Source organism: Alexandromys fortis, unplaced genomic scaffold (assembly GCF_014885135.2).
Source record: "Alexandromys fortis isolate MF-2015 unplaced genomic scaffold, M_Fortis_MF-2015_v1.1 scaffold_53, whole genome shotgun sequence".
Taxonomy (NCBI): Eukaryota; Metazoa; Chordata; class Mammalia; order Rodentia; family Cricetidae; genus Alexandromys; species Alexandromys fortis.
Genome location: NW_026067939.1, coordinates 5,628,344 through 5,654,778, shown reverse-complemented (window position 1 = coordinate 5,654,778; position 26,435 = coordinate 5,628,344). Strand labels below are relative to the sequence as shown.

Below are 26,435 nucleotides of genomic sequence, written 5' to 3'. Positions count from 1 at the left end.
ATATACCATTACTTCAAAAGAGTTTACAGGAAAAGCCAGCCACAGAGGAACGCAAAGGCCAAGCCTCCACTTAGCAACAGGCCTTACCTTCTGACATGCTCCCACAGAAAACTGCAAATGTACCAGTCAGTCAATTCTCCAATACGCATTCCCTAGCAACTGCAACATCGTTAAGAACAGTTCTGAAGCAAAATGCCATCCGATACGACCTTGTTTGGCATCTTAACCTCTTCTGACAGGCTCACCTTTAGTTGTTTACCTATTTCTCTCCACAAATATTTTTAAATTCAATTTGTGTTGGACTTGGGCTATAAACATGTCTCCGTGGGCTTTACGGTAGCACTGCTTCTATCAGGCCAATATTTTCCTCTTGCAGCCCAGATCCAAATCTAAATCCTTTTATTCCATCCTCCTCCCAGCCAGCCCTCTCCCCTCCCAAGGGGATGAATAGCCCTTTTGTCAGGTACCACGGAGACAAGTTTCATCTTGTGGGCCACACTTGCAAGGGCTTCCTCCTTTGCTGAGGTCCCCCTGTCTTAGGCAGGTCCAAACCCAAGGACCCTCATTCCGGATGGGATCCCCTATTTGCAGGCTGGAAGTGTCCTGGATTGTGCGACAGTAGTGACCCCTGAGTGCTGGCTAGGGCTGGCGGTCACGATGCAGAGCAGTCATGGAGATCAAGGCTATGGGGTTAAAGCGATGCTCTGCTTTGAATGGTCCTCTGTCTCCTAGTGTGGACAGAGGAGGCGGGGTTGAAACGAAAGAAGCAGGAAGCATACATCTTACACGGCATGTGACCACATGACAATAGCTGTCATTTACTGGGGCCAGGTACCTTACCTGTGCCTTCAACATCTTTAATCATTTCATTAACCCCATGGAGTATGGATTATTGTGAGCTGCATTTTATAGCTGGGGGAGGGGGAGATACAGCGATGTTTAAAAACTCACAAGGCTTGGTAACTAGGCAGTAGTCAGGCAGGAATTTGAACCTAGGTCCTCTGCCTTGGTGGCCACCATTGTAAATGGGTGTGCTAGAGCCCCCTACTGGCTGCCCCAGTAAGCAATAAACAGGCATGATGAAAGTGTATTTTTTTAAAAAATTAGGATGCACTGAAGAGAAATCCAACGGCCCTACCCGGTAACCATGTCAGATGCTGAGTTGTTTTCAAAATCATACATCTGGAACCCCGGCACGCTCTGCCACACACCTCCTCCTGCTGCTGCCCTCACGACCCGGCACACAGTCTGGAAAATCTTCCCCTCTGCTTCACCAAGGCATGCTCAGTCACAGTGGCCCCTTTCAGGCAGCTTTTACCGTTTTAGGCTTTTTTTTTTTTTTTCCTATGGACAGGGATTTGTGCTTGCTCATTTGATTCATCCCAAGTGACTGGGACATGGCCTTGCATATGCTAAATGGTCAGCGCAGAGCTGACACACATGTGAACAGTGAGAAGCAGGCACAGCTAACATTAGTGTTTTCCAACCCATGTCATCTGTGGGACCTGCGTGAGTCTGGCCGGCGGAGGAAGGAGGACGGCCGCTTGCCTGGAGGATGTTTATTCTAGCCATTACCTCAGCATGCAGGGTAGCTTGGTCAGGAAGACTGTACATACCCTACAAGGTAGAGCCTAGAACTGGCTTCTCCACGGCAGAGACAATGTTACCATAGCCGAACTTACTTCTAGATCCCCCTCCCCCATTTGAGGTTCAATTTTAGTCTCTTATTTGGGTTCCCATCCCGCCACTAAGCAACCTACAACCAATAACAAGCGTGACAAAAGCGATAAACATTTAGAGCTGAGAGGACATTAAGACACACAAAGTTCTAACAATATCTTTTTACCTTCATTTCAACTGGGTACACAGTTCGAATCAGGAGAACTAAGCTTTTATCATTAATTATACGTACAAATTCTACAAAAAATACATTTGCATTTTGCATGTATATAATACACAATGTATTACTAACAATGCATTAACTGTATACATGCATACAAACATATAAACACATATGTAAATAATGTTTTCTCTTTTAGAAACAGGACCCTTGAATCCACCCTGGAAAGTTCTTAGACTGTACAACAATGATGAGGATGAGCGTCGGGAACGCACGAAGGACCTTCCTGGTCCACCGCTCATTTCTCATCGCACGTAAGTGCTGTACTTAGGCAAGCAGCCCCATGCCACCGCCTGAAGCAGGGACACGGAAGCTTGCTGGAGTCTCCAGAATCAGGGCCACTACTCTACAACTCCCTAGATGAGTTTTCAGCACACAGGCTCACTGCCCAAACAAACCCCTTCCGGGTGACCCGACTGTCAGTGTCCTGTCATGCATGACAAAAGCCATCTTGGACGCGTTCTAGAGTTTTCTTATTCTAGGTCACTCTTGGAGTAGGGCATCGACAAAGCATAGAGGCCTCTAGAACACAAACACTCAGGTCCCGCTGGAGGCCCCCCACATCAGAGGCTGCACGTCTGAAGAGAAAGCCCTGTGATTTCTAAACGCATCTTCCATTTCCGAAGTACTGCTGGAGAGCGTAGGGAAAGGAAATGATCACTTGCTGTCTTTCTTCTGCTTCAGACTGCACTTCCAAATAGGCTGGCAAGACTCTGCTTTTTGTTGCCCGAAATCAACACTGTAATAAATTTCATTTGCAAAAAGTGGTCCTAACGCACACAGAAGTGGACGAAACAAAACCAGCCACCACCTTGGCAGACAGGAACTGAACATACATGGAGGCTTTGAAGTCGCTACGTAAGCTAAGGCCAACACTACATATCCTTCTTGCAGAGAATGGCCTAAAGGGAATTCCCTGGGAAGAAGTAAGGCCCAGATACGAATGCTCTCTCTTAGAAAACGTGCTCACGGCCTCTCACAATCTCTCCCTACCCTGAAATCCAAGACCGCCAAGCCATGCTCTGAACAGCAAGGCGTATTTCTCATGTGATCTAATGCTTTTAAATAATCATTATCAGCCATTGGTGGGAATTATTGACTCCGAGAACCCTGAGTGCATTACTGGGAAATCACTTACGGGCTGTCAAAAGCCTCTCCTGTTCAAAGGTGGAAACTCCAGCTAATCATATTTAACCCTTCAGCCTTCCAAACCCACCTTTTAAAATCCCATTCTACCTTCAGTGCTATAATCTCCTTCCAAATAAAACTTTTTAATGTAAAGCTCATTTGAATTTGGTTAGATTTTCAACAAAGATACTCTTATGGCTAGAAAATCCACGAAAAATTGCAGCGCTTTTAAAATGTAGGTTAAAAACATTTAAAAAGTGAGATTGGGAGGTGCAGGGACGGGGAGGCAGTACTGGAAGCAGCCAGTATCAAATGTGTTACCACATCCAAAGAGCAAGGACCACGTTCATAAACCTTCCCGCCAGGCTAAAATCCCGCGTACCAGAAACACCTCTGCACTCCTTCTGCCAGGCGACAGCCCAGCTCCCAGGTAGGACCACTAATGCCCTCATTACGTGTCTCTCTGTGCCCCGCCCCATAATGGCTCTCCTCCACTGACTGCCACTAGGCTTCCCCAGGGCTGCTTTCTGTAGAATGCCAGCAGTTTTGTCAAATTGCTTTCTATTTCGGGAGCCATAGTGGTTTCTGATGCTGCCATACAGTGTGCATCAAAGTTTCAAATTTTCCCCGGTAGAGAGAATATAAATATATAATGGAAAAATGGCTCAGTTGGTATATAGCTCTATTAATGCTTCCCTCTGTTTGTGAGACTGTGAGTGCTCATCCAAGATTATGTATTTATATGTGCATCCATATATATATGCATATCTATATATCTATATCTGTATCTCTATATACACACATCTATATGTATATATGTGAATGTATACATACACACACACACACACACACACACATATATGAATGAATGCGGGGTTTCTACTCTCCAAAAAGCTCTGGTACGGTGACTTTGTACCGCAGAGATGTCACATTTCCCCCCGCCCCCCCCATCACCACCATCCCTTCCATTCCAATGGAAGGAATGTTCTCATTCCAAGAGAAAATAACTGATCTTTGGATTAGAATGAGCTTTAAAACTTTCCTTCTTTAGATGGTGACGTCTGACTCACGAAGACGGAGCCCCGACACGAATGCCCTGTGCTGCCTCTCTGTGTCTGATGAAGTCCACAGTGGGAGCCCAGCTGACCCTCTGCCATCTCCCCAGCACCTGTCACCTGCCAGTGGTTTTGTGAGGGAGCCCAGAATCAGTCTTTTTCAGACATCTTGGCTTAAAACAAACATAAGAGTTATTTATACCCTGGATTACTTTCTCGTCACTGTTACCACCGTCTTAGAAAGGAAACTGGATCTCAACAGGCAGAGCGCATCTCTTCTCTAGCCAGGCAAAAGGACGAAGACAAAGCATCTCAGCTCTGTCTATCATGAAAACAAAAACTTTCCAGCTAGGGCAAAATCTACAGACTCGTCAAGAAAATGACTTCATTGAACTTGTATTTAAAACCCTGCATCAAAACTGAGCATTAAAAAGCCCGAAGTGTTGTTTTCTTCCCCTGTGCAGATGAACCCAGGCTTATCCTGGGACCCTAGGATGAACTTCATCTTGATACCTTGTTCTCTCATTCTCAGGAAGGAAGAAGGAAAGGAGCTGGTGCCAACGGGGATAGATGGATTTCTCTGCTTCTGTCAACCATCACACAATCCACCGGAATCTGAGCGTGCACGACTGTTTACTGCTTTCTCTACCGAGAGTCTGAGGGTATCTTGATGAACTACTTACACGGCTCGGCTCCTTTGGCTTAGCATCTGAGACCAAGATAGGGTATCTTTTGTTTTGTGAGCTGGCCACTTCCACAACATTTTGCTCCAGAAAATGAAGTGCTCAGGAGGCAGTGAAATTACCCCTCTGTATTGTAAAGGGATGCAGTAAAATGCTGGGGGCCGGGGGCGAGTTGAGAGGGCTCAGCAGGGAAAAGTGTTTGCTGTCAAGCCTGACGACCTGAGTTCACAAGGTGGTGGGGAGAACCAACCCCCCCAGCAAATCGTGCACCATGCCCTCCACCTGTCTCCCACAAGAAAACAGATAAATACAGAAACACAAAACTTTAGGAAACTTCATGTATTAGCAGAAGCAGCAGTTGGGCTTGGTAGGACGAGCCTATCATTTCAGCGACCTGGGAAGCTAAGGCACCAGGATCACTGGGCTGCAGTGTTTCAAAGTCAAAACTAAAAAAAGACTGGGGATAGATGAGACAACTTGGCGAAGGGCAGTAGCCTTGTGCCCAGGAGGCCCTGGGTTTGGTCCTGAGCAGAGGTGCTGGTAGGGAGAGGGACTGAGGAGAAGCGGGGGGCGGTGGGAGAAGGGTATTTCTGAGTAAGTGTGGAAGTGCCTGGACAGAGTGTAAAATTTCACGTGAAGCTTCACCGTTTCTGTTTTGAATATCAATTCTAATTGTATAGGAGCTCATTAAGTTTGTGTAGACTTTGGGTCTGGCTAATTTTGGTGCGTGGTATTTTTATTTATTGCATAGGTTTTTACATAATAATAAACTTTATAGAAAAAAAAAAGTGCAAAAGTGCCTGAGAGTAGAGCCCGGGTTTCACCCTGGCAAAATCCTGGGGTGAAATGAGCAGACATGCAGGCGCTTTCACACATTATCCCTTGGTGGGCTTGGGTGTGCGTGCACCTCCTTTACTCATTGGCTGCGCACTGCTCTGTGTCTTGTTCTGGCATACAGGATGTCTAGAGCATTAGTGACGAAAACTCAGAGGCCTGGTAGCTGCTCTGTGTAGTCCTGGGGTCAGCTCTGCTGCAAGGGAGAGATATGCATAGCTCTCCAATTCTTGGGGCTCCGAACATACCAGCGGCAGCAAATGCAGTTCAGTCCAGCAGGCATTTAACAGACACATGCTCTCTGTGTAAGGCAGAGCCTTCTAGAAATTGATACAGGGGCTTGTCTCTAGTCGGAGAGGCAGATCCCTGGTTAGGTTAAGCACTGTATGGAGGTCCTAATAGAAGGAAGAGTGCTGGAGAGACATTTTCATGGGGAGGAGGAAGCTTTCTGCGGGAGGTGGTGGTGGCATTTGCGCCTTGAAAGTTGCTGGCACGAGGTGTGGGCAGGTGGTGTGTGGGAGGAAGGCATCCTGGCTGGAGGCAGCGCAGCAGGGGGAAAATGTGGGGAGAACATCAGATCTGGAGGGAGGGAGGGAGGGAGGGAGGGAGGGAGGGAGGGAGGGAGGAGTACTTTGTCCAGGGCTTGGATCTCTGCCAGGCTTGGCATGCCAGGCAAAGGGTCTGCAAAGTCTCTGAAGGGAACAGAGAAACGTTAAAGATTCCTGCTCATACCAGAAGGAGGGACTCTATGGCTGGGGAGGAGGCAGAAGAGGGCCATTTTATCTTTTCTCCATTCCCACAGTGGCTCGGAATTCAAGGGTGTGATCTGGATCGGAGCCCGTCATTTAAGCGACAGCAAGGGAGGGGTGAAAAAGCCTGCCGTGGTTTCCACAGTGTGCCCTTACCCCCAAAACAAAACTGCAGGAGAAGAGAAAAAAAAATATCTGGGAAATTTTAAGCTTAGTGGACCCCTTGACCTAAATGTGTGCCTACAAGTTAACAATATTTCTAGGCTGTCTATCAAAAAGCATTTAGAAGAATTTGGGCCTTCTGAAGGCTTCCAGGCCTGAAGCAGCGGGCAAGATTCTTTCATGAAGAGATTGGCTTCCTCCCAAGACTGGAAAAATGGAAGTCGACAGCTCTTTCTTCCAACAGGGTGAAGACCGAAAATGTCAACACATGTCTCTGGGAGGGGCATGACAAAAGCTGGGTGACCTGAAACTATCATGAAAAATTCTGCAGCAGGATTCCTCTGCCCACTCGCCCTTGGTTTCAGTTGCTTGGAGCACAGAAGATACTTGCTTTGGCAGAGGCACCCAAACTTGTGGGCAGCACAATCGTCAATAGGGGAGAACTGATTCTATCAGCCTGAACCAGTTGAGACCAAAGTGACACATGGCTTGGCGAGGGTCCAAAACTACAGAAGACACAGTTGCACAGGCAAGGTGGCTCTGAACTAATGAGGGATGACCGATTTGTGCAGATAGGGGGCCTCTGGAAGGAGACCAGACAACTCTCATGTGGTGTCAACAGGAGAAAACCCATTTCAGAGATGAGAAAATTAACACACGGGGGAAAGAGGGGAACCTGCTCAGAATAACAGCCAAGTCCATCGAGGGAAGGAGATGAGTGTGTTCAATGCCTTTTCCACTTGGTCAGACACATCTGCCTGTGGTACCTGAGGACTTAGAAACAAACCCATCTTCATACAGCAATGGAAACAGACCAGGGACAAACAGTTAGGTCAAATCTGCACTGATCAATGGTAGGTAATAAACGCTCAGTAGAAAAACAAAATTGGGAACTGCAATCAAAATGTTGGAACAGAACTAGGAAAACGTGATGCTTGTGGAGTGCGGTGTACAGATGCCACCCAAAGATGTGATGCTCCAGAAAAGGCCAGAAGAAAGAGAGCAAGGTGTCAGGGAAGGTTGCCTGGTGGCCCCCATGACTGCTCGGAGCATTGTGAATTTCAGACAAAGGGTGAACAATGTTTTAGCACAAGTGTGTACCCAACGCCAAATGGGACAACCCTACAGAAGGCGTAGGGGCGCGGGGTGCGCCAGGGAGACCAGAGGGGCTGACAGAGGAAGAGTGAAGGAGGAAATGGGGAGGGGGTGCAGGAGACACTGGTATAAGTCCAGGCCTGTGAAAAACTGGGTTCCTCTTCTAAGTGGGATGATAAACTTTCAAAAAAACTAGAGACATGGTACCTGCTCAGACTTTAACAACTTCGTCTGGATACTGTGTTGAAAACAAGCTGTGGGTGATGGAAGAGTAAGTACTGAGACAAGGAAGTATTGAAATGAGGGTGACAGCAACGGCAGTGGTCCAAATCTAACTCTAACTCTCTCTCTCTCTCTCTCTCTCTCTCTCTCTCTCTCTATATATATATATATATATATATATATATATATATATGTGTGTGTGTGTGTGTGTGTGTGTGTGTGTGTGTGTGTGTGTGTGTATGTATATGTGTATGAAGCAAAACACGCATGCAAAATTCAGGAGAGTGGGGTCTGAACTCCCACTCATGACCACTACACTAGAATGTTCTCTAGAAATCTCAGTTTTAGAAAGTAATCAATCCTCCAATGAAATTCTGTTAACTCATTAAAAATGCTAGCCTGCTGGGAGCAGTTTGCACAGGGGTAGGATGATCTCTATGAGTTCAAAGCCAGCCTTGTATACATAGTGAGTTTCATAGCAGCTAGGGCGACATAGTGAGATTCTGTTTAAAAAAACAAAACAACCCCCCACAAAACCCAAACCCCACTAACCTAAGCAATATGCCACAACCAGTCTGCATTACCATTTCTAACAAATAAATAGGCCCTCATTTTAAAAAAGGGAGGGGGGACGGGGAAGTTTCTGGGGAAAAAAATCAGTTTGTTGATATCACCAGTTACTTAAGACCACATCAAGCTAAGACTGTAGAGAAATCACTTTTTCTAAACCCAGTCATACGGGATGCCAGATGGGCTCTAAAACTCAGGTTTCTAAGCAGGATTGAGACTTGGCTCCAAGGCTGACGCTCCTGTTTTTGTTAGTTATCTCTGAAGGAAAGCATTTCAAGAGTCTACACACAGGCCTCCTCTACCAACCTCCATTGTTGACACACTGTGTATTAGCTACCATTATCAACCTATCACACGTCATCTTACTGTGGAAATAAGCAATAGAGACCTCAAGACTATTAAGTACACGGTGGCACTGTTAAATATTGAGTTCCTATCAAGTCAGAGCTATCCGTCTTCCTTTGGAAGAAACGTTTGGCTAACACGGCCCCTCCCTCTCCAGATGAAATCGCTGATGCTGACCATTTTTCACCTCCCCCCCAAAAACAATGACTTCACGTTCGACCTAATGAGAAAATATAGGGGGTGATCCTCTAGTCATCTGCCCTCCAACATAAATTACAGAGCTTCTCTGAAAAGAGAGATGAAAAACTATTTTAATTATGACAATAATTTAATCTCCCGCAGCCATATGGAGCCACCCACACACTAGACTCTCCGTGGATGCCTGGTGTTCCCCACCCTAAATATGTGGCTCTTTTCTCGGCGCTCTGTCTCTCTGTCTGAAAGAATCCTGGGAAGAATAAATCTTGATACTTAAGGATTCATGCATGTAACTAAATGCCCCGTAAGATGAAAACACTACAAAACAGGTCCCCGATTATAAAATTCCAATTATTAAGCATAAAAAAATAGCATACAAACATATCTTACAGGCATGCATCTCTAGGCTAGCAACAGCTGCCGGGAGTCCTGTGAAATGAACCATTCTGCCTGCAGACATGCACCCTGTGAAATCTGACCCTCAGAGAAACACCTGTTCAAGGTAACCTGTCTCAAGTAGCACTACCGCTCATGAGGAAGAGGCATTGTTAGGGTGGCTGGTCTCTGAGAAACTCCATCAGGTGAGTAAGACCCCAAGACCAGCCACCCAGGATGTGAGCCAATCATGCCTGCCACGGCCCAGAGTGATTTCTCTGAGAATGGCTCTTGCTGTTTACAGTGTTGTCTCCACAGTACAAGCGGGAGGGAGGAGTTATGAAACATTCTAGAAGGGAGCTTTGGAAATTGTCTGAAGTGTTTAATTCCTAGCTCCAGATAGCCAATTGACACATTAAGAGATGAACATGTTATTAATTTTTTTCTATATGAAGTTTTTAATCCATACAGGCACCACCATGCTTACCTATTAACCATTTAAAAGAGCATGCTGATAAAAACCGGTTCATTAAAGGCATACAAGTACAACTTGAAATGCCAAATGCCTGCTGACTGGCTTATGAAAAATTCCAAGATTATCAATCAGGACCCTTGACATACATAATTTTCTCATAGACAGTCTTAAAAACTAGATGCTAACTAATGTGCCTCTTATGCAATGAGCAACGATCCTGTTTTTCAGTGTTGTGCCTATGAACCCTTTAAATTCAATTACAGTTCAGAGCAGTTTCTCATTTGCACAGACCTACAGTGTGCACGCCTTACCTCCATGTGCTCCACAAACGCTTTAAAGGCCAAAGAAGCAGTGTTTCTGCCCCATTACTCCCCAGAAAGCCTCATTAGAATTCAGATACTGTATGTAATGAAGGCCGGGAGTGGAGCCCAGGACGGCAAAATCCCCTGAAAAATCCAGCAAGAGGCAACCTGCTGCCCTAGAAGAGGAAGGCCTCTCCCATAGGGCGAGGGCCTTAAAATCAGGCTTTTCCAACCTTACCTGGTACGAGCAGTTCTCCTGATGTACCATCTCAGAGCATCCTAGGGCGCGGACCCTAAAACTGAACTGCTGGGCGAGGCTGCGCAGGGGAAGCGCCGAGCATCCACAGGCGCGGGAGGGAGAACGCCCTGGTTAGGCAGGGGCTCCCCGCAGATTAAAATGGATGCTGTTCCGCCGAGCAACCTGCGCAGTGGCACTGCCTGTGTTGGGAAGCGCGCAGCCACCGAGCTCACACGCTCGTTCGGCAGCGTCTGAGCTGCTCTGCTCCTCCGGAACCGGGAGGCAGGCTGCTGAGCCGAGCTGGGACCTGCCTGGGGGAGGGGGCGGGCGCATCACCCGCACAATCAGCCAATTATATTATAGGCACAAAGAAAAGGATCTGTCTGGGGCTGGTGTGACCTTCTGGTGCTTTATGAAGGCAGTTAACTGATGTGGAAACATTCTAGCACTCATTAAAGAGAAAAAGGCCAGCGAGGGAGAGAGAGAGGGTGTGTGTGTGGGGGGGGGGAGACAGACACAAATCAATGCTGCAGTTGGACATTCCTAACCTGAGGCAGCATCCTTCCTGCCCACTAATGCTGCTTGGTTTGTGCTTACGAAAGCCAAGCCTTAAAGATCCGTTCAGAACTTCTACCGTGCTAAAGGGTATACTAACATGCAAGGTTTGTATTCATGCTTCAGAGACGCGTCTTTTACAGTGTCTTGTCAACTTTCTAACTAAAAAACAGGCTTTCTTTAAAGTAAGTATTGTTTTGTAATTTTTAAAAAATGATATCTCATTTTTTTCTTAACTGTTTTAAGACAAACAAAAATATAATGCAACCATTATTTCTATAATTTTGGGGTAAACTCATTAAAATGTTAGACTCACTATAATGAAAGAATCCAAGAAGTTCTCTTTATAAGGTTAAGCCTATCGCTTTTAAGATAGTTGCTATTAATTTCTCCCAAAAAATTAGCACAAGCTCTTTGCCATGGTTCATTGTCTTCCCATAACTTTTTTATTTCATCGGTAGTGAAAGGCACTATAATTTCTGCTGGGTCTATACCTGCTAGTTGATGAAATCTCAATTTACCTTTTATAATTAATTCAGAGACTTTCTCCACATAAGTTTTTAATTTTTTACTTTGTTAATGTGGTAAAAAGATCTATTCTAAAATAATATCTTCCCTTTGAACTCTAATCTGCAGGTCTTTTTATTTTTTTCCTTTAAAGTAGGGCCTTGCATGTGTCCATTATCTAGTACTTACTTGACTAGACAGACACTCAAACATAGCATAGATAAACCCTGGGATAGATCATCAAATGAAATACCAGTTAGATCATATATTTCTGGGAGAAAACCAGGGCCAATCAGAATGGTCTCAAGCGCCACTCTAGGACTCTGGGGTACCTAGGAGGCCTGTAAATTCTTCAAGCTGGTTATATAAAATTAAGAGCAAAAAACAATAAAATTTCCTCATTTATATTCTTTGGTTGCCCCAAAGAATTCATATTGTTGTCTCTTTATTTCTGTCTCCCTGTAGGATGGGTGTGCCCTGGAGTGTGGGAGGTGGGTAGGTCAGTTTTTTCCCCCTCTACCATATGGGTTCCAAGGATAAAACCCAGGTCATCAGCCTTGGTGACAAGCACGTTAACTCAACGATTATCTTTCTGACCCTTGTTGACGTAATTGGTCCTCAGAACAGACATGACTAGCTTCAAACCATCATACCTTAAAGGAGAAAGTTCTCGAGGTTAACATTTTAAGCTACTTTTTTATTTAGCTTTACGGTCACCCACGTGTACACCCATTTCAGGCCTCTTATCTCACTAGTAGAATAAATAGGATAGGAGCGGCCCAACCCCTGTGTTCTCACAGGCTCTAAATTAGAGCAGTGGGGTACAGGAAGAGGCACCGTATCCTGTGTCCTGCAGAATCCCTTGCCTCATTTCCCTCCAGTACAGAGAGAGGTGGCCATGCTGGACAAGGAGTAGGCACTAGTAAAGCCAGAGTCTGGGGATAGCAACAAGTCTGCTCAAACACAAGATGGAGGAAAGACAAAGGCTACAGGAAAGCGAATCAAGTAACTCAGGCTGCCCAAGCTGTGGCTTTCCTTGCTGTCCGCACAGAGCAGAGAACCATATGGGGAGTGCAGGGAGTAGGCGTGTGGCTCTCACTCTCTGCTGTCCAAGACAGGGCAGCCCACTGCAAAGGCCATTGATCTCCTGACTCAGGTTCCCAAGTCGAAGATCTGGAAAGGAATCTATGACACAGGAATAGATTTCCACACAGAGCTGGGAAAAAAAAAAAAAAAAAAAACAACACTTTCTGGACTCTGTTCTCTAAAATACCGGGGGTTCTGGAATATATTATTACATAAACTTCTGGAGACATTTGTCAAGTGTTGTGTTTTTTTTTTTGTGGGTTTTTTTTTTTTTTGTTTTTTTTTTTTCCCTTTTTAAAAGTCTAAACATGATCGCACTCTTCACAGTAGCTGTTCCAGAGACAGTGGAAGTGACTCAGAGGCCTTTGGAGAGAACAGATTTCTGACCCTTGCATCCCAACCGCTGTCAATCACACCCCTCCCAAAAAGTATAAACAAGACAAAAAGGGATGCATTTAGCAGGCCCGTCTGAGTAACTATCCATCGGAAAGGACTTTATGTTATGATTTAAATTATGATGTGCCGGTACAGGAAAAAGAAAGCAAGAAAAAAAAAGTTTTAAACAAAAACCAGATGCCCCAAGAACATTTAAGCTAAAACAAGCCAGCAACCATTAATATCTGTTACTTTTGTCTAAAAAGACTGACAATCTTTCCGTTTTAAGTGCAGTCTATAGAACACTGATTCTTTGTTACAATTCTTTTTAGTTTCACTTCCCATTGAAACCATTTGAGCTGAAGGACAGCTAGGATGTCTCAGTGGGCAGATGCTCTTGCTGGGGAAGTCCGACTTCAGTTTGATTCCTGGAACTCACATAAAGGTAGAGGAGAAGAACAGACTCTGTCCGCTGATCTACACACGTGCGTGTGCACATGCACACATACGCACGCACTTAAAAAAATTTAAGTGTGGAGTTGAGTAGCAGACACTGCACTGTGCTGTGCATCTGTGATTCCAGTATAGAAAAGGCTGAGGCATGAGGATTAAGTTTGTGGACAGTCTGGCCTACACAATGAAATAAAAAAACAAATAAAGGCCAAAAAAGAAAAAAACCACCCCTAGACTATTGATATTTCATATTTAGATGGGACCTCCAGAAACTATTTCATCCAAAATGCTTGCCTTGCAGATATGTAAACTGAGTTCGAAGGGTGTTACTAAAAAGAGTGTCCCAGGAAGGAAAAGCAAGAAAGGAATTCTATTTTCCAGGTTCCTACCAATGGAGTGGCCTCTATGCCCAATGAGGCTGCTTTCCTGATAAACAGACAGTTTATCTGCAGTGTGAAGATACCAAGAGGAGCAGCCCCCATGAACGGAATCCGTGTCCTCTCGAAAGATGGTCCAGGCTTAGGGTTAGGTTAGCCTTGCACCTCTACCACATTAGATCGCAGTGAGAACTGGCTATCTGTGACAGCAAGCAGGGCCTCGCTAGCACTGACCCTGCAGGGATTTGGTCAGAGATTACCAAACTTCCAGAAGGACAAGAATAAATTTCTATTGTTTAGGAGCCCCTGAATGTCCAGTGTACAGCAGCCTGGATAGAATAAGAGATACGTTCAGTAGGATGCAGCAGAAACCAACTCACCTGGACTAGGCCAAAGCAGGTACAAACCAAAATCAGTGAGTGTGGTCTCATTTAAATTTGATTCAAGATATGTGTGCAAGGAAAAAAAAGTTAGTGTTTCTCAGTTAACATTCATGTGGATGCCGTTGTAAAATAGTTGGGCTTTTAAATCTCAAAAAAAAAATGTTTTTTTTCCTTTTGTGGTAAATAGGAGAAACACAATGCACAATGGTTTTAATAATTTTTCTCTTGCATTTATGGTGTGGGAGGTCTTTCTGTCTATGCGTTGCTTTCATTGGTTAATGAATAAAGCTGTTCCAGCCAATGGCTTAACAGAATATAGCCAGGCAGGAAAAGATATATAGAGAGTAGGCGGAGTCAGAGAGAAGCCATGTAGCTGCCACAGGAGACAGACACCTAAGCTAGAGCCTGCCAAAACTTTGCTGGTAGGCCATGACATTGAGGTGATGCACAGATTAATAGAGATAGGTTAGTTTCAGATAGTGCAAATAATATAGTTTCTGTGTAATTCTTTTGGGTCTGAGCGGCCTCCGCCAACACATTTATTACTTATTTTATGTGTATAGGTGTTTACTTGCATGTATGTCTGTGCACCACACGCATTGTGAGCCCATGGAGGCCAGGAGAGGGTCAAAGACCCCAGGAGTGGAGTTACAGTTAGTTATGAACAGCCTGTGAGAGCTGGAACTGGAACCTGGGTCCTCTGGAAGAGCAGCAAGTGCTCTTAACTTCTGAGCATCTTCCGAGCCCCAGAGAACTGTTTTGAATGGTAACTATAGGATTGAAAAGTCACATCCAGAGGTCATTTCAGCACCAGTTCAGAGGTGAACTTGGGTCAGAGACTGATGTGCAGGGGCATGGGAGGCTTTCTGGCAGAGGTTACAAAAGCAGACTGCTTCCCTAGATATATGCATTTGTCAACCTTCATTGAGTAAAACATCTAAGATTTGTGCATTTTATTATATATAGTAATTACCTCAAAAGATCAAAAAAAATTCATTACTCATTTTTTTTTTACTCCAGTGAAAAAAATACAAGCTAAAGCATTTACAGGGACATTTATTGATGCATGAAACTCACACTGAGATGAATCAAATAAATGCAATGAACTGACGGATGAGCAGAGGGCCATGCCAATGGGAAGCTCTGACAAGGCGTGTTTAGCAAAACATCCATTTCAGACTCGTAAGTGGGATATAAATCCGCATTTGTAAAGGGCAAAGAGTCCTGGGCTCTGAAAAGAAACTAATACATAAATTAGTACACGTGACATAAATCTCTACCTCAAAATATTCCCAGTGAAATGTCAGGGGTCGGAAAAGAAGCAACAAGCCTGGCCAGGAAGGCAGTAACTGTCTTCTGCAACATGGGAAGCCAACCACTGGTGTCCTGCAGCTTTAAGGTATGCTACTTTTTAGGATGATAAAGGAAGAGAGGTTAGGAGTGAAATTAGTCCTTTGGCCATCAGAGCCCTTGAATGTCCAGTCTAAAGAAGGGGGGAGGGTTCCTGTGTTGTCACTAATTCTGGTGTCCATGCGTCACAAATTCTTTGAAGATGCTTCGCAGTCCCGCAAGGACTTCCCCCGATGGCTCCCTTGATTCTTACAACCTTGTAATAAAAATAAATTTCTAGTAGGTAAAATTCAAAGCAGGGGGTCTGCCCTCAGGGTTTGGTAGGATTACAGTCCAGGGTAACTGTACAGAACCAGGAGCAAACCAAAGGCTTCGGAAGAGATTCTGTGTGTGTGCTCACTAGGAATTGAGACGAGGGAGAGAACCCTCCGCGAGGGTGAAGATGAGACTGCAAAAATGTTGCTCACTTCTTGAATTTCCATTTTTCTCAGAGTGATTTAAATTTTCTCAGAGCTTCTATCCCAACAGACACAATGGTACATGACTGTAATCCTGTTATTGAAGAGACTGGGGGTAGCCTGGGATATCCAGCAAGTCCTTATCTCAGAATCTAGCAACAAATACACACACACACACACACACACACACACACACACATACACATACACACACAGGCATACGCTCACACACACGTGCACACCAAAAAATAGCAAACTAAACCCAGCCCCCCCCCCAATATGAGAAAGGTTTGCCTGGTGATGTCAGCTTTGAAGACAGAGGAAGACGCACAAGCAAAGGATGACCAGTTGCTCAGAAGCAGAAGGTGAATTTTCTCCAGAACCTCCCAAAGGAGCACAGTTCAGTTGGCATCCTGATTTTTGCCAAGTCAGAATTCCGTTGGAGTTTTAAAGTCCATAACTGTAATACAATAAATTCACATATTTGTGTTGAATGAAGCTGACTTGAGGTGATTTACAATTGCATACACCTAAGGCTAGTCTTTGGGTGAAAGTTCACAGTTTCAGGGCAAGCAGCCATTGGGATGTGGTCAGCAAGGCAAGAGGAAGGTGACGCATCAGGCAAGGGTACAGGAGAGAGAGAGGCAGGAACTGACAGACATCAGGACAGGAGGACAGAGTCAGCCAGAGCCCTGTGCTCTGACAAAGAGGAAGGTGTAGGTTATTCATCTGAAACTGTGAGCAGACTAGTATTGGGGCAGAAAGCCCTGCAGCTGTGGTTAAGAAGCGGAGAGACTGAGTCAAGAGGGCAGTTTGTAAACCATCTTGTTTGAACATTCAGAGTACCTGGGTGGTTTCATGAACATATTACAGAACCTTGCTGGTGTTTATGAGTGCAGGACCAAGGGCTGGAGAGAAGGGTCAGTAGTTCAGAACACTGGCTTCTCTTCTAGAGGACCTTGGTTAGAGTCCAGAAACTACGTGGTGGTTAACAACCGTCTGTAACTCTAGTGCCAGGGGATCTGACCTCCTCTCTTCGTTTCCACAGGCACCAAGCACACACAGACATGCAGGCAAAACACCTATACATACATAAAATAAAAATAAAGCTTAAAAGAGAGTGGAGAGCTACATGGGAGGTGGGCATCAGGGGAGGAAGCAACCAGAAGGGGTAGTGTGATGATGCCGTAAAACAATCCCACACCAGTTCAGAATTAGGATAATAGAAGGTTATTTATTTAAGGGGACAACTTACAGATCACCGTCCTAAACAACACTCCTCTGAGCTCAAACAGAAACAGAGTCTAGTAGCCTGAACAGGAGCTAGAAGCAAGAGAGAGCAGGCACAAGGTCCCTGCTGCTTTTTAAAAGTATGAGACCACGCCCCAGTGGGCTGGTATCTTAAAGGCTATTGGCTGAAGGAGCAGAACGTGCTCCCACAGCAATGTGAGGGCAATGGCTGGAAGTAGCGGAAAAGCCACGTAGTGGAGGAGTTGATGAGGCACACCTGGTGTGCGTTCATTCCATTTTCAAAAGGAACGCGTGAATGCCAGGTTACAGAGGAATTCTCACTAGGGAGGATGTTCTGGTGGGTTTGGGATAAAGTTGGTGGAACAGCCTTCACCGTAGCGGGAGGCTAAGGCTTGAGGGAGATCCGAGAGGCAGGACGATTATAGGGAAAACTTTTCCGAAGATTCTCTAGTGGTTCTGCTGAGTTCCCTGAGAGCTGGTGCAGAAGGACAACAAAAACAGACAGGAGAGTTGAAACTCCTAGGACACACGAAGCAAAGGCAGTGAACATGCAGGAGCGGACAAGGTGAGAGGCAGCGTACGTGTTAGAATTAGACAACGGTTAGGCAAGTAGACACAGTCAGATTTCACAGAATACGTTCAGGATTAAACCAAGTGTGAACACTGAGCATAGAAAGGGACGGGGAAGGCTCAAGGACCACTTGTCATTCACACACTGACCCACCTGGTGCATTTGGGGCACCTGCTGATCACGAGACTCAAGGACTGCCCACCGGTCATTCCTGTTCTTGCCCCGTTTGTCCTCTGGATGAGAGGAGAAGCAGAAATGTCAGTGGACGCTGCCCCTCTCTCTGATGAAGGAAGTATGTGTCACTGGCAGACGCATTCTGTTTAATTGAGAATCATCTTCGAAACCTCGACTCTTGGGGCACAGTTTCATCACCTACCATCTGCTGGGGAGAGGTTGGGCCCACAGACTGCAAATTCCTAGGTGTGGGCAGCGCAGCCCTTCCCAGCCCTTAACTTCTTGGTATGTCAGTGCCCCCATCTCTTTCTTGCCTTTGCTTTGTGTTTTTAACTATCTTGTCAAAAGAGCATCTTTACTGGGGTTGTGACGTCTCGGATGGGGACCCTCATAGTTCGCTTGTAGGCTACTACTGTATCAAAGTCATTCTCCGTGTTACAGAGAAGGGCAAGAGTCCCAAAATAAGACCCTGGCATCAGGATGACTGTACACTCCCCCCTCTAGCAACATTTGAAAGACTAGAATGGGAACTTAGTGGAAGATAAAAATGAGATATATTGTATTTTTTTATACTTGTAACTACAAACAAGAAACCCGAGACTCATAAATAACATAAAATAATTTGTTTGGATGTCTGACTATTCTGACTCCGGCTTAACACTTATTATTTTAAGCTACAGTGAAAAAGTAGCTTCCTCTGAAAATCATTACTGTGAGTCAGTGGTGCTGATAAAAATGATAACGTTTTTATGAGGATAAAATTAACTTGAGCTCAAGATTGCATTTCACTTGAGGAAAACACGCAGCAGCTCTTCTTACACACTGACATCTGAAGGTGTAGCATTAAAGATGTCTATTGCACGCTTATTCCAACCGGAGCCTGACATTCTTTTTGCAGGCTGCTCTTCTGTGCCTCATCTAAAGAATCCCATTCCACAGAGGCAAGGAGCTGTAGTGGAACCAGGTCTCTGTAATGGTGTACGCTACAGCCTCTGGCTAACTCCTCATGGAGCAGAGCATATGCAGAAGCGTGGAGGCAAAAAAGTGAGAATCATACCCAGAGGTGAGGCAAAGATGTGAGACTGGTACCCACAGGTAATTTAGTGATGATGGGTAGCAATTGCTCACACTTTTTATAAACATGACAATGAAAGACAGAATATTTGCAACAAGACATCTAATCTGTAAAAACACCTCCTTCTTTGATGGGTTGAGCATCCCCTTGTTATTGTGCAAGCTGTATCAAGTAGATGAGGACTGTGGGACAACAATCTTGTACCTTGTAAAGATTTGTCACTTGTATTGGTTTAATAAAACGCTGATTGGCCAGTAGCCAGGTAGGAAGTATAGGCACGGGGTGACTAGAACAGGAGAATTCTGGGAAGAGGAAAGGTTCAGTCTGCAGCCATCACCCAGACGCAGAAGACTCAAGACGAGAATGCCTCACTGATAAAAGGTACCAAGCCACGTGGCTAACACAGACAAGGACTATGGATTAATATAAGATGTAAGAGTTAATTAATAAGAAGCCAGAGCTAATAGGCCAACCAGTTTATAATTAATGTAGGCCCCTGTGTGTTTCTTTGAAAGGCTGCGGGACCAGGCAGGACAAAAACCTCAGTCAACAGACGAGCCTGACCTTAGCCTGGCACTGAACCAAGCCTGGCTTCTTGGGCAACTTAGATCACTCTTCCTGCCTAGATGTTTGCAAGGATAAAGTTTTCAGAAAAGCTGGCATAGAGCTGGCTCTTACACAGTCAAAAGCCTATCGACTAGTTCAACCACCTGAGGACCTGGCGTGGAAAACTCAATCCGCTGATGTCAAAGATGGAGGTGGAAACAAACAAATAAATATGGGTACTAAAACGTTATATTCTTCTTACCATAACTTCCTTGACAACTTTTCTACCAAGTCCTACAGACAACCTCGTTTTTATATGGATTATGGATTATTTTTATATTTTAGGACTCTAATTTTCAGCTGTATGTTTTGGGAACTTGAAGATGAGGTGTTTAGCAGATCATTATAATAGGTGCAAATTAGTCTCTAAAAATACCTGCTGCTGGCCTGGGTTTCTATAGACACCATTTGAAACTAGGCAGTGTGGCAGCAGCCCCCTCCCTGCAGAATAACGAGCCGGTTCTATTTCCACAGGAACTGCCAAGGCTCCTGTTTACTGCACAGTCTTAGGCTTCTCCCCAGTGTGTTTTCTGCCCAAGGCAAGATGAAATTTGCATGCTGCAGGAAATTAGCAGCTGATATAGAGGTACACGGTGTGATGTCTGGTTTCTTCCTCAATTGTTTATATAATGACGGCCTTACCTCCACTCCAGGGGGTGCGGGGAAACTAGTGAGGCTTCTGAATTTCCAAATAAAATCGAACAGGTTTTCCAGGAGAAGGCCAGAATAGCACAAAGTAAGTGTGTGTGTGTGTGTGTGTGTGTGTGTGTGTGTGTGTGTGTGCACGAGCACATGGATACAAGGGGTGGATGGGAGAACGGGCATGCTTTCCCTCTGCCCTCTAGGTCTTTGAGTAGCCCTAAATCTTGTCTATCAGTATGGGTACATTTACCTAAAGGACTACATGGAATCTCTGAACACCCCCCCCCGCCCAAAAAAAAGAAAGAAAGAAAAGAAAAAAGAAAAATTAAAAATTAAAAAAAGAGAGAAAAAGGCTAGAATTTACTCCTCTAAAGTGAAGGTAGTTGATTAAAACCAGCTTGAAAGGTGACCTCTAGTGGACAATTGTGTTTGTTCCATTAGTTTCAACTACGAATATGGAAACCGAACAAAAAGACTCTCAAAGGTAAGATATAAATCTAAGTGACATCTCGGTGATGTCTTAAGAAACAATGAGATGAGCACACAAGTCTTCAGTCGTGTTAGTAAAGAACTGGAAAGTTCACAACACTGTTGATGTTCCCAAAGCGACCACTCAGGGGACTCTGGACCTGTCACAGCTGATACAGCCTCCGACCAGGACTCAAAGAAGTATTTGAAGCTCAGGGTCATTTTTGGCCACATGGTACTTAGGGAGCCTGGGCTCTGTGAGACCCTGCCACAAAACAAAACAAGAACTGTTTCTAGCTTTGCCTGCATTTATCCTTCCTTGGTCAACTGTTTCATATCCAAGGCCCTCTATGTCCCAACGTACTAAACAGGCTGAACTGCCCTCTCCCCTTTGGAGGCTGTGAGATGGCTGTATTTTAAAGCCAGGTTGATTTTATATCCTGAGTTTTCCAAATTAGGAATACAAAATTTCTATCCACAATCTATGTTTTCTGCATTGGATGAGTCAGAAAAAGCAACTAGACCTCAAGTGAAGGTAAATTCCATTCAGGTAAAATCAGCTACTGTATTTGTGCGTCGGTGAACTGTACGTGTGCATGCACTCATGTGTGTAACTGCAGGCGCGTCTGTCATGGCAGTCGTGTGGAAGTCAGGGGACAGCCTTGGGCCTTGCCTTCCACCTTGTTTGAAACAGGCTCTCTCCTGTCCTGTTCTCCCGGTGTACACCAGCCTCCCGAGGTTCTCCAGCCTGCCCTTCTCATCCTGCTGTAGGAGCACCGAGATTACACTCACAGGTTACCAAGACCAGCTTTTCCACGGGTCACAGGAATCTGAACATGGGCCCTCACATTTCCACGGCAGATGCTTTGCCCACGGCTGAGCCATTCCAGCCCTCAGTTACTATTCTATCACCAGTGTGGAACATAATAATATATGATTAAACTGTTAATATAATCCGTAAGGAACTATTAAAACTCATCAATCGTCCTTAAATATACTTTTTAAATGCAGGAGTACTGTTGAAATGCTATTATTTACAATGGGATGGTGCCTAAGAGTTTCTTCAGGAACATTCTCTGTCAGCTTTTCTAGGACCCATTAGGCAATTAACACAGACAAACTTGGCGGTCCTTCGCAGTCTCCTGGCCACGCCTGATTTTAGCTTAGAGCACACTAGTCTGAAAGGTTTTCTGATGTGTAGCAAAATTGCCTGAAATATATTTAGTGATCTAATGAAGTTGCTTCACTTAGAGCAACGGAACAAAGATGCTCCTCCCGACGTAGAGGCTTATCCCCTGGGAATGTGAGAGGGCTGGCCAGGGAATGGTGTGCTGGGAACAGATCTGGAAGGTGAGCTCAGAGGAGGGCTGATATCACTCACGGGCAGTTTGGAAGCATTCAAGCGAATCAGAACTTTAATTCCAACTTCTCTAAAACTCAAATTTAAATCAGATCTCCTTCGAGGGTGGCAAAGACAGACTCCTTCAGACACACAACCTGGGTCGTTAGCATGCTCTCTTGTAGAAGCTGTCTGGGCTTCTTCATCATTTACCGGCTCTGCCAAAGCAGAAATTAGCAGCCATTTTGAAGTTGAGTGTTCTGTGGATAACCCTGCTTGATCCTGACATGTCTCCCCTCTCCTCATGAGCTGACACTAGAGGTGGAGGCAGGGTTGTTTTATTCTCTGTAAACGTGCGCGTGTGCGTGTGCGTGTGTGTACCCGCCATGTGTACTGGCATGTGTGGGACAGAGGTGACAATCTTCTTCAACTGTTTCCGATCTAATAATTTTGAGGCAGGGTCTCCCGTAGAACCCAACTGTCACCAGACAGGCTGACTAGGGGGTAAACCTGTGGTCCTCCTGTCTTGTCTTCTGCACCCAGGTTTCCAACCCCTCCCCATCTGCCAGGGGCATGCTGAGGATTGAACTCGGGCCCTCATGACTGTACAGCAAACACTTAGCCACCTGAGCCACATCGCCAGCCTGTTTTCACTCTTGACATCAATCAATCAATGAGAGGGGACACTAGAAAAAAGAACCGTGATCCACTGTGCCAACACCCCACCCTCCTCTTCCTCTTGTTGCCGTCACCCGTCGTGACCATACATGGTGAGCAGCTGAAGGCATCTGCTTTGCAGACATCAGGGGGAACCCGCTGATGAGAGTGTAATGTTACCCCAAGATTCTCACAACCCGAAGCCTTTTCCGGAGCACAGAAGAGATTTCCTTCAGAGAGCTAACACTACTACCTTTAGCCTATTTTTGATGCTATAAATTTATAAGATACCATTTGGAAAGAAATTAAACCCACTCCTCCTTGCCTTGTTCCCCTGACTTGATAATTTCTTGCTTCTTGATTTAGTTCCCCGTGTTATAAAACATGAAGGGCTGGCAGCTTTACCCTTTCAAATTAAATATACTTCTCAAACCATAACAGATGATGGCACGTCTTGGTTTAAACCCCCAGTCATTGCCCACAACACTTAAGATCGCCTCCTCAAACCTAGCACCGACACTGCGTTCACCTCCAGACTTCCTCTTTATGTCTCAAAATCGTGCTCACTCCTGCAGCTTAGATCTCAAACATCCTCCAAAGCCTTAAAGGTTTGGGTACCAGTTTGCAGCTCTTTGGAACTGATGGACCCTTTAGCACCTAATGGAAGAAAATTAGGTCCCTGGGAGAGAGCCCTTGAAGGGGGTATGAGGACCTTGGTTCCTTCCTGGGTCTTTCTCTTTTGTATCCTGCGCCGCACCGTGAGGCGAACAGGCCTCCTTTTCTTTGCTGCCACAGGGCCCAGCAACCATATGCTGAAAACTTTGAAAATGGGAGGAAAAGTAAACCTTTCTTTCCCCCTTTATACACTGATTTCCTTGGGCGCTTTCTCAGAGTGACACCTAGTGAACATATTCACTGAGCCGTAGGCCACTCATGACCTTTGGATGCCCAGGAAAAGCCAGGCTTGTGCCTGCTCACAGTCCTCACACAAGCGGCTTCTCACCCAGGACACAAGCCCCCCCACCACACAAGCCCCTTTTACTGCTTAAGGTAGAAGTCTTTCCCTAGCCCCTGTCTGAAATAAGGTTCTACTGGGTTTCTTCTCCAGACCTTAGAATGACAGGTAACTGGTCAGTTGCTTTGGAGATGTGTGGTGTTGAACTGCTCCACGAGACAGTCAGAGTCCTACTGCTCCTATCTATCTTCCTACATCCAGTGTCTAGCAGTACCGGATACACAGTAGGTATCAATGACTATCTGAATGAGCTAATGAACACAAATCCCAGGAAGTCTCTCACTTGAGGGAAGGGAAGTGCCCGTAGCCAGCCGTTAGTACGGCAATGGAGCCAAGCTGTCCAAGCGGCTACTTGTCTGTCTGAAGTCAGTCGAGGCTCACCTGGGAGCCAAGTGGCTGACGGCCAGCTTGGAACTAAGCCTGGGAGGCATTTTGGCTACAATTCCCTCTTCACTTTGAGCCGTGATGATGGCAGGCTTGAGGGGGACTCCCTAACTTTATAGATCTACCTACCACAGGGCCAAGCCTGACTACATCTGTTGGACTAAGTGAGGTTAGTAGTTACTAAACTGCTGTAGCTGACTGTTCCAATCCCATATCAAATTAGTAAGTGGAACAAGATGAGTTACCGAGTCTTCCCCCCCTCCTCTCCCTGGTTTTCCTCCTTATGGGATGGATTTTGGTTCCAAGGAATAACCTGGTTTTTAAAAAGCAGCCGATTTACTATCGCCAACTTGTACACCCTCCCAAAGCATACTGATAAATAAAGTCAATTCTACCTTGAAGAAAGTACCCTCAACGACTTTCTAATCAAGAGAATAGGATGCTAAGAGATCAGTATGAAGACAACCTGGGCTTGTGAAAGATGGACCCTTTTATTTTGGGTACATTAAAAAGGAGATGAAAATAATAAAGAGAACAAAAGAACTGTTGACACCAAGGAAAAACCTGCAGTTTAAGCTGTGGCTTTCCACAAAATACTCTAATGTGTTATAGAGACAGTGAGCAGGGCTTGTGTCTCTCTGACCCATATTCTCTTTCTTTTCGTGTGTGTGTGTGTGTGTGTGTGTATGTGTGTGTGTGTGTGTGTGTGTAAGACAGAAGTTCATGTCAAGTACCTTCCTTAATCACTCTCTGCTGTAATTTTTGGGACAGTGGTTCTCATTGAACTTGAGGCTTGCTGATTCAGCTAGACTGGCTGGCCAGCAAGCCCCAGGGACCAGGCTGTCTCTACCTCCATGGGGCATGAATTCTAAGAGCACACTGGTGTGCATGGTTTTTTAAACCCGGGTTTTAGAGAGTCAGACCCAGGTCCTTATGCCTGTGTGACCTGACCCTCTGAGCTGTCTCCTCACCTCCTACATTCCCTCTGTAGAAAATGGTTTGTGTCCTCACCACGGCACCAGAGAGGAATCACACGGAACTCCTGAGGGGGCCTCCTCCTCCTCCAGGATGTGGGGACAATTAAGATGGGTCTGGATTTAGTTCAGTGAATGCAGACCTGGCCAGGCTATCTAAAGGCTTTGTGAACTCTTTGTGACCCTCAGTCCCCATGAGCTACACCTGGGGAGGGACTTGGGATTTCCCCGGATGGTAAGTAGGTTAGAATCCCGCCTATCTGTCTAAATGAGGACAGTCTGGTATGTGCCCCCGCACAACTCTGCCCCGTTATCTTCTTGAGATAACACACTACAGGAAATCGATGTTGCTGCACAAACAGGAGAGCTCCCAAATCCAGGCAGCCTCAAGATGTCAGCAGACAATCCTTCCGCTCAGTTGTTTCAAGCTTCCAGACATTGTCCCACACCGGGACATCGCTTCATACGGGGTCTCTGACCGAGCATGACGGGCAGAGAGATGCCCACAGTGCCTTTGCTCTTCCTGCTCAGGTTCAGCTACTTAGTTCCTACAACCACGTCTCGCCCTCATGTGCAATCATTTAACGTGAGACCGAAGGAAAATTACAGATTTGAAATTTTTCTATAATCTACTGACTTGACTACGCATATAATTTTCCCTGAAGAAGAACTTATCATCTGTAATTATTATTTTTAGAGGTTTTAATCATTCCTCCTCTCAGGAAGCTATAATTCCAAGTGCTTGGTCCTGGTGTCTGAATTCTCTTTGGAAGGGAGTTCTTAGTACATGTTCTGATTAAGGTGGGTATCGTGGCTGGGGGAAACACTCTGACTCTTGAGCTGGTTCTGCAACTTTACAGGTAACTTTGGGACTACAGAAGGCTTTTACACGGCGCCCATGTGGAGTCTGACGCAGAGCTGGGAATGGCCAACAACAGCCCTGTCACTAGGATTGCTTCATTCAAACCTGTGTGGTGGCCTCCCGGAAGACCCGACCAGGCCCAACTAAGACCCCATGAGTCAGGGAGAGATGACAGCCACCCAGAAGCTGATTCCTGCCAGGCAGGGTGGTACATGTCTTTAACCCCAGAACCCAGGAGGCAGAGGCGGGCAGATCTCTGTGAGTGCAAAGGCAGCCTGGCCTACAGAGCGAGTTCCAGGACATCTAGGGTTACACAGAGAAACTCTGTCTTGAAAAATCAAAATAAGAAGAAGGTGGAGAAAGAGGAAGAAGAAGCATAAGTAGAAGCAGAAGGAGGAGGAAAAAGAAGGGAAGAAGGAGGAAGAAGAGGAAGGAGGAGGAAGTAGAGGAAGGAGGAAAAAGAAGGGAGGAAGGAAAGAGTAGGAAGAGGAGGAAGAGGAAGAAGAAAAAGAAGGAGAAGGAGAAAGAGAAGAAGGAGGAGG

General features: G+C 45.5%; 1 protein-coding gene across 6 annotated transcripts in view; it reads right to left on the bottom strand.

The window, feature by feature from the left end:
* Positions 1–26,435, bottom strand: part of Schip1 (schwannomin interacting protein 1) — a 152,242-nt gene that overhangs the window by 44,797 nt on the left and 81,010 nt on the right. Inside the window, exon 1 of one of the 6 annotated variants that reach the window (XM_050147523.1) lies at positions 10,332–10,599. The exons of the other annotated variants lie outside the window; for them this stretch is intronic. Coding sequence (XP_050003480.1) covers positions 10,332–10,361 — 30 coding nt within the window. The 5' untranslated portion in view covers positions 10,362–10,599. Of the gene's footprint in view, positions 1–10,331; positions 10,600–26,435 lie in introns of those variants that run through there. 6 annotated transcript variants of the gene reach the window in all.